We start from the raw sequence: 9,393 nt of genomic DNA, 5'->3' as shown, positions 1-9,393 counted from the left end.
AATTTGAGTGATAGTGAAGTTCATTGAATTTTGTTGGAAAAACCATTCACCTGGTCCTTGAATCAATAAAACGCCAATGTGTTACTCAAAACCTTAAAATCTTCACAAAGCTGAGCTTCAGATTACACCCCAGGCACATCCTCTGCCACATGCATACATCCTTTTTCGCACATCTTTGAATACAAAGTCAATTTTCTAAAGCTGGACATCACCTTTGCCCACTATTGTATAAAGGTGAAAGGCATATGGTGTGCCATGGCAATTCTATGCGGTTGCTAGGGTGCCACGAGCAACAAAACTAAATGTTTGGATCATGAATACTTTAAAAAGCATTTTCTGTGTCTTGCTTTAAAACAGCAAGGAGTACAGAAAGAGGCCAGAGGAGTGAGGAAACGCTTCAGGAGAGATGAGAGACAGAACGTGTGTTAATAGACCTTCCTCTGTCCCCCACACCCCCGAACTTTCCCCGCTCCCAGATAAGAGGGCAGAACTCTCTCACTCCAGTCATTTCACTTACTGCTCCGGGATAGGAAGAGACGTCCTCCTGCTCTGTTTACTTTTCTCTCGTGTTAAGAGTCTGCAGATTGGGGGACTTATTGAGACGGGCCGTCTCTGTTTCTCCTCTTGTTCTTTCATTCCTCTCTTATCTATCTGCGAGAGTGCGGCGTGGATACTTAAGGTTCAGCTGTGCTGCTTGGTTTTTAAAACAGCTCAAGGGAGTGTGCAGAAGAAGCAAGAGTTTGTTGGGGACTGCCAGAACTTCACTATCAGATTCAATTCAGGGAAGAACGCAACCTGTGCATAATGTTTTTCCAACGACACCATGTGTTTTACCATTAAAAGAGCTTGAAGTTCGCATTACTGCAGGTGTTCTTTTTCAAATCGGTACACTTTGTTCAGACCGTCATGAGGCTCGCCAGAAGTGGCTGGCACTTGGCGCTGCTGCTGGCGACCGCCGGGCTGGTGACTTCCGGAAACGGTGGCGGTCAGAGGCGCGGAGGTAGCGAGAGGCGGAGAAAACTTCATCGGGTGCAGAACGGCCAGTGCAGCTACACCTTCATCCTGCCGGAGATAGAGGGCTGTCAGGGCGGAGGGGACCACATCGGCGGGAGCAACGTGGTGCAGAGGGACGCCCCGCCGGGCGAGAGCGAGGGGTCTGCTCAGAAGCTGCAGCATCTGGAGATGGCCATGGAAAATAACACGCAGTGGCTGCAGAAGGTGAGAATGACGTCATTGTGGGATGCAGGTAATGCTTAACATCCATCTGCTTTGAAGTAAGAGGGAATTTAATTACGTGTTAAACATGCACATGAACACCAACACAATTTTTAAATCAAACTCTGGGTTATCTTTAAGCCTTGACTTTAACAGTTGGGGCCATTTTAAATTAACATTCACAGCGGTAGCTAAATGACACAGTCATAATGAAGTGTTAATTGTTCTTGTTGGATGATTTGTACACATTTTATCTATGACCGAATAAAGCTTGCCAAGAAAGTGGTCATTCGGATAATTTTCCTAGGGGAAAAGCACTATAAGTAAATAAATGTTAAGTGCTCTACTCATTTCTCTAAGTGTTCTAAACTGTGCTACAGAGACACCATGACCAGAATCCAAAAAGCTATATTTTTTTAATAAAATGAATCTTTGACAATAGAGCGCTTGGTTATAGAAGTGTATTTAAAGTGATAGTTCACCCTAAAATACAATAAAGGTAAACGAGTGATAACAGAATGTCCAGTTTTGAGTGAACCAAGCGTGCCCATAGTAAACGACACCACAGGCGCGCAAACTCACAAGAGTTGTGGAAAAGGAAGAAGCAATGCAGCCAGGGTTCTTTTGCACGCGTTTTAAAACACGACATGTGAACTTAACCCTTATATTTCTATGATAGAACATTTAAATACTTAAATTACGGCGCGCTCTTTCGCAGTTAAACTGACCAAGAGCGGGGCTTCTGTCAAAAGCAACTCCCACCTTCTTTGATTTGATTGGACAGTAAAACTTTTATGACACACCCTGGAAAAATCACGGAGGGTATACGCCGTATACCCATCACAAGTGGGTATACGTAATGCCCACTGAAAAAGAACTGAGTATGCACCGTATCCCCTCGACTACAACACTGGGTTGAAGTCAAAAGACATTAAACTGACATTTCCCATCAAACCTGACAGATTAAATTATAAATCAATAGAAGCTTAACTTTGTGATACAAGATATGGAGACACCACTCAATCTCTCAGTATCTGCTTTTTCTTTTATTTTTATCCAAAAATAAGTCACGGATTGCAGCTTTAAAATGCAACGCTAATAATCGATGAGTGAATTGCTTCCAAAAATTCAACCTGTTGAATGGAAATTTCCAAGAAATCCACCATTTCTGTTCAATGCAAATGTCTCAAATAATTACAGATTGCGGCAAGTTTCAAACATCAATGTGAAACTGTAAGAACTTTTGAGATGGGAATAAAGAGATTCGGCAGTAACTCATAACTGCATTGGAACAGCAGCCAAGAGCAGCATTTGATCCACACAAACGACTGCCGGGCGTTGCATTACTCCATTTAAATGAAGAATGCACATCTTGATTGACACTTCAAGGGAATTTTTCTGGGTGACGTTAATTGAGCTAATGAATAGATGAAGTGCCGTGTTGAAGAGTGAAACTTTGCCATGTGCGTGCATGTTCTGCGTCTCTGTTTGTTCAGCTCACCACCCAAGTTGACAATCAATATGGCACAAAGGGTTTTGACTTGCACCTCCACAGGAAAGAGACTCGACCCTTGACTCGGTTAAAGAGGAGGTCAGATTGTGATAAGAGTCAGTTTAATTGTAAACACTTGTTGCTCTCTTATAACTTATAAACCAAATTTGCATTCTGAGTTGACCATTCCCATCCGGCAGGAGCCAAAAGTGTGAGATCACATTAACAATAATGAATTTTATTAATAAAACCTATTAAAATGTTAAAGGAATAGATCAGCCAAAAATAGCAACTTATTCATCATTTACTCACCCATATGTCAATCCAAACCTTAATGTCTTTCTTTCTCCTGCTGAACACAAAAGAATACATGAAGAGTTTGGTTTCAAAACAGATGACTCAGTTTTTATTATTGTGCATTGCAATTTATATCAATCAAACTGCAGTTGGTTTGTTTTGATTTAAGAAATAGATCTAACTTACACAATAAATCACAATAAAAATGATTTTTGAAAACTTGTAATAACTGAGTCATCTCATTTTGGAACCAAACTCTTCATATATTACACAACGTTGGTAATCAAACAACATTGACCCCCATTGACTTCCATTGTACGGACACAAAACCACTGAGACATTTCTCAAAATATCTTCTTTTGTGTTTCACATAACAAAGAGTCATATACAGTGAGTGTGAATAAATGATGACATAATATTTTTTACTGTAAACTATCCTATTAACATTCACACAAGAGTGATGTAAACTGACTAAGTTGACTGGAATTGTTGGTATTCAGTAAACTCATAAAAGGCATTTGAGGGTCTGGTGCATATGCTGTTTCGGCTGTATAATTGGCCGGAGTGTTTATGGAGGAGGAGTGTTTGGTTTTCTGGTAAATGGCTGTAACTAAACGGACACGCTCTCTTACTCTGCTCCCGCAGCTCACCCTTTACCTGATAACTGCATTCACAAGCACTGAGAGGCACCGAATCCATTAACAAGCGAGGGGGTGGTGTGTAGATGTATGTAGAGTCATTTGAAGTCTTTGCTTATTTTTTGTCTAATGGCCGTGAACCAAAGATCCCTTTGGAAAACTTCTTCAAAGGCCAGGGGATTAGCAATTGTACGTTCCATTAAGAACGGCTTGAGATATGGCAATGCCCCAGACCCGTTTGAGCAGGACCATTTTACTGGATGTAGAAAAACCCCAAAACTATCAAAAGTCATCTCTACCTTTCAGGCTAGTGCTCTGAACAAAATAGGAAATGAGAAAAAGAAGCAAAAAGAGAGCGACGCACTCTTCTTTCCAGGCGCATTTGCGAGTAGAAAATATAAAAGTTTTTCTGAATGCCATAAGCGCACCGCAAGTCATGTGACAAGAACCGATAAATCAGTTTCACCTTTTATGAAGAACAAAGAAAAGCTCAGCGAAGATGGAGTAATGCTGCATTCAAAACACTTCGGATTTAGAATATTTCCACCTTCAGCCCAAAATAATTTTGGGAACGATGCTAATATGAATAAATATCGCTGTTCCTTCCATAATCTTGCATGTCCAAATTCACAGTTTTTCAGTAAATGGAATAAACGCTTAAAGTTGTCATAAAGTTGACAATTACTTTTTGATACGTTTTATTAGTTAGTGACAAACATAAAGGGTGTCTAATAATGTTTATGGCAAATAATAAAAATAACAAAATATTGAGACACAAGGTATCAGAAGTACAGCAGCTATATGTTTTAATGTTACTAAATCCAGACGTTACTTTCAGGTTTGTGGTGGGAAACAACGCAAATCTGAGGCGTCATCTATTTCAATTTGAAATGGTAACGACATGCTAAAATGTTGTGAGTGGTTTCTAGTGCAGAGTAAGATGGTTGCTAGGGCGATCTGGACGGTTGCTAGGTGGGTGTCTTAAAAAACCCCACCCCCAAATACCAGTTAAATTCTGTTCCCTATGGCTTGTGTCTTATGGGAAGATTTGGTTTTTTTTGTTTGGCTTACCACACATTTTATTTAAAGCAATGCAGCACATCTCTCATGATGTGAGCTATCATTCATGTCAGCAGCACAAACAATGCAGGATGAGTTATGCGCTGGAGTTTAATTCTTAGCGTCTGGAGTTTAAAGAAAATAGTTCAAATTAAAGCAAACAGCAATAATACCCATGCTTTTCTCATCTACAATAATTATTGGCAAAACACAAAGATGCCAATGGTCAGCAAATCTCACAATTGAAACAAGACCGGCAATTTGTAACGGCTGCACATTCATCACTCTGCAATCGTTGCTCATTCGGACGCTGGGCAAACAACGTTTTTACAGCAGAACAAACTCTAAAACATCTTGAGCAAAGGTAACTCAATTATCAGACCGTCAAACAGACATTTTGAAGTGAAAGATGGAGAGAAAATAAAGAACGTCTCAGCGTGTGATTGGTTTTAATACAGTATGTGCTGTTCCACCTAATACAGCACCACATTAACGGGCCCCTTGCGTCTCTTAATAGTTTCTTCCTTGCTTATTATGCATTTCATTCCTCTTTGGAGAATTGAGATAGAACGAAGGATCGCTTGAGGAGAGTTAGAAAAAACGTGATGTCCGTTGAGTTTACAATGTCCCAGCTCTGTCTTTAAAGAGCCTGTACGGGTTCTCTGGGAGTCAACCACAAGCCGGACCGTTGATTGCTCTCGCAATCAACATGCCGAATCTGAGGCGTGCACATCAAACGCTCACTCAGCACAGCCCCGCCACATGTTCCTGTGAAGAATGTTCTCTCTGAGCTCAAAATAAAAGCCATAGCCTTGTGGGAAACATACAAATATGTTGGGGAACCCTGAGAACGAGAGAGAAGTTTTTTACGAATATGTTTCGAGATGTTAGAAGATCTGATTATGTTGATGAAACTTGTTGTAAACACGCCGGTTATGACGCATCTTTTGGTCCAGGCAGAATTTGAAGTCGGTTTCGATTAGTTGGATGTTTATTTAATTTAGCTGTAAAAGTCTATGAGAAGTTTTTAAAACAGCAAGAGAGATTTATTAAAGACCGCATGAAATTGATAGAGGAGAACGGTTTTATATCATTCATCTGTCATTTTCTCATCATTTATGATGTTCCTCTACACTTCAGGAGGGGAAAAAATCTGAGTTTGCCATTTTTTGGTCATTTTGGAGCTTGACAGCCCCAGTCCACATGCAGTTTCATTATATAGAATAAAGTGGCCAAAATAATCTTAAATTAAAAGGATAATTCCAATTGTTATACACAGCGGTGAAGTATTTATTATAAATTATTTATCCGTGCACATCATTATTTATTTTTTAGTTCAAGCATTAACCTCCAACCCATTTTTAGAAGTCATTTCACTAGGGTATACGTCATGATACGGAAAAAAAAGACACTCGATACTTCGTATCTGTAATGCTGCAATCTAGAATTTTTTGTTAAAAACAAACTAATTGTAAATTATTCATATACGATTATAACTGTTGGGTATAATTTCATGGAAAATGTCCGTTTTAATTTTACTGTTCCACAGAAGAATGTGTGAAATAACTACAGGATAAATCTTTGTTATTTTGTTGTTGTTGAACTGTAAATTCTTTGGATCTCTACAGACGTCCAGCTCCGTTTTGAGGTTACAAGTACAGACGACTATACGCACAACAGGAGCGATGCATTAAGTGTTTGTGCTGGTCTCTCAAATGTACGTTTCGAGCATCTCCTGTGGCTTTATTTGTGTGTGCTCATCTTTGTGCGTGTATATTTAGTTTGGCTCTGATCACAGGAGGCTTCGGGTTGTTAAACAAACATCTCGCCCGTGTTTATCATTCTTGAGGAAGTGTCTTCGAGTTTAGGGAAGAACTGGACGTGGTCATGGTTGAGCATCAGTCAACATTAGGAGATCTCCACTGGAGCCAGAACTCCTACAGAGCGACAACAACCTCACTGATAGCGATGAACTTTACAGTTTGTTAAGCACCGTCGCTGTCACGACTACTTTGCTGAACAAACTCAGCTGTCAATGAAATAATACAAATGAGCTGCTTTGCTTCCACTATAGTAGACGTGACGTTGTTGAGATTCGCTGTGATAAACAAATGCATTTTGACTAAAACATACAGAGTCATGTGTGGCGGAGACGTGCCTGTATTGTGGGTAGATAGCTGCTTCTTAATGTTCTGCTCTGGGTGTTTGGTAAATGATTGTTTACAGGTTTGAGTGAAAGGAGCCCACCCAAGTCTCAGAACATGTCTTGGCTCCTAAATTACACAAATTAAATAAAACATTTAGTAGTCTAGAAAATGAATCGCTCCACTTTACTCAACACGGCACACAGATTTGTATAACACATTCACAGCTACAAAAACAGTTGGAACTTTATTTTTAGTCGTGTACATGATTATCGGGGTCAGAATAATTAATAATAACCATATAGACCATTTCGGAAGATGTAAACAACGCTGGTCCAGAAGAACTTTCTGTTTAAGTTTTTTAAAACTGCACAAAAACAGAACTTGTATAACATATGCAAAATGCTAAACATATATCACTAAGGTTTAATTAAATATGTGAGATTTAAAAAAAGATAAACCAGACATGGTGCTACAGTTTGGTCTCTATCTTTTGAAATAAAACTACAATTATATTGTTTATTGCATTTTTGGCCAATAAATCATTAAAAGTAAAGGAAGGTGGAGGGAGCTTGTGACCTTTGTTTATGTTTGTGGATTGTTTAAAAAGGTTTCGTTCAAAAGGTTTCTTGGTGGAAGTAAAAAAAACACAATTCTATGCAAATGTTCAGAATCAGAATAATACACATTGTACGTAAACGTGAGTGATGTCATGCACATCATATCATGTAAACACTGTCCTTACAAGTCCTTTCTCTGGATATAATGGATTACAAGTGCAGGTGAAATAAAAAAAAAATTATGATGTGCATGGATAAATCCTTTATAAGAATCACTGCAACTCTGTGTAAATCACTTCGAATTTTCCAGCTTGATTTCATGGTGACTTTAAAGCCACCGCACCCTGTTAGTTTCGTATACCCAACACTATGAAATAAATGAGAAATTATCACATTTAAATGAGAAAACAGCCCCGTTTCAACGTCCTTTCAACGCAGACATTCCCCCAAAAAAACTTTTTATTTAAAGTCATGAATTCCAATGGCGAGAGGTGACATTTTTTCTTAAACTGATAACGTTACGCTTAATGGCCAGACCAGTGACGTTAGCTGCCGTTGCTATGTTTCAACCGTCGCTTGAAACGGGCCTCACAACACGTAACGTTGCGCACACACCAGCTTCGAAGATGACCGAGACAAACGTTTTATTAAAATTATATAAAAAAATCCTAATAAAAAGAACAAGTATGGTCTGTGCCAACGAAAAAACGTCCAGACAGATCCAGCAGCTGAAGCGGTCTGCGTTTCCTTACTGAATCAAGTGAGTCAGATGCAGTTTTATCGAACCGTTTGAATGAAAGACCTGACCTACTGTCCGTTTTAGTGTAATATTTAAATTTGATCACATTTTATCAATATTTAATGTCTCTGCCTTACTTCTACTGAATATTTGTTTTATTTCCAGTGAATAGTATTCAAATTTACCCAGGGTATATAAAACGCTGATATAGCATATAGTGCAAACAACAATAACAGACTAGTGACACAAGCACAAGGAAAACAAAAGAAACAATAAAATACAATTTTATAAAAAAATTACATAAATGTAATAAAAAAATTTTTTTCATTTTATTGTCAACAAACGGAAACATGACATGTTTCTATTAACAGGTATGGAATTGAAAACACAAATGTTCTCAGCTGGCTTTAATGATTTTATTTGTGCTTGTTTAAATGTGTTTTGGTTTTTCTTGCACCTTTGCAGTGTCTCTTAACTCAAATAGTCTACATTTTTAGAACTGATTCAGTCTTTGGCCTAATCTTTCGTGAGTTATCTACTGTATATCGATCACTTTTACCTTTTACTGTTTTAACATTATACTTAAATATTTTCTCTGTGTGCTTGTTAAATGCCATTGAATTGAATCTGCAACATGGGAATATGGACATTAATATTATTCACTGTAGTTTGTCTCCCACTGGCAACAGTCCGTCATAATCATTCTTCTGCGATTTAATTTTGGGGTCTAATCAGGCTTGTAATCTGGAGTTTGTCTCAGTAATGCTCAGAGAACCGAGGCAAGCGTAGGTTTGAGTAAGCATGGGCTGTATTTAGAGAGCTTTAAAGACCTACTTTTGCTTACAGGCTGGAGCCAAAAGTGTCCTGAGTCAGCGTCTCATTCTGTATCTGGTGAATGCATCTAGAGCTAACATCACACTACAGTCTAAAAATATAATCGTATGCGTCTTTGTATTCTCACAGTCTTTCACATTGCTGTTGGGTGACTTTATGACATTCCTGAGGTTTGTTTCTCTTCAAATTCAGCAGACAAATAGATTGGATGGACATGCAGAAATGTTGATTTAATGTTAATTTAAGTGGTCTACAATTCTTTTATATTTTAACCTTTAAAAGGGGGAAACGGTTTGACACCAGGGCTTGAAGTAAAAGTCCGACTTCAATTTCATCCCACACCTGGTACTGAACCAGAAACTAATTCCAGACCTTGGTCTTCATGTTTGTGTTCTAGAGATAAGAGATGAACGAT

At 38.6% G+C, this 9,393-nt stretch overlaps 1 protein-coding gene across 1 annotated transcript in view; it reads left to right on the top strand.

The window, feature by feature from the left end:
* Positions 1-523: 523 nt before the first annotated feature.
* angpt4 (angiopoietin 4) overlaps positions 524-9,393 on the top strand; it is a 30,206-nt gene continuing 21,336 nt past the window's right edge. The window contains exon 1 of the mRNA XM_079460657.1: positions 524-1,218. Coding sequence (XP_079316783.1) covers positions 907-1,218 — 312 coding nt within the window. The 5' untranslated portion in view covers positions 524-906. The remainder of the gene's footprint in view (positions 1,219-9,393) is intronic.

The sequence above is a fragment of the Barbatula barbatula genome (genome assembly GCF_947034865.1).
Source record: "Barbatula barbatula genome assembly, chromosome: 7".
Lineage (NCBI taxonomy): Eukaryota > Metazoa > Chordata > Actinopteri > Cypriniformes > Nemacheilidae > Barbatula > Barbatula barbatula.
The sequence above is the reverse complement of the archived record's forward strand: the minus strand, read 5'-3'. Positions and strand labels throughout refer to the sequence as shown.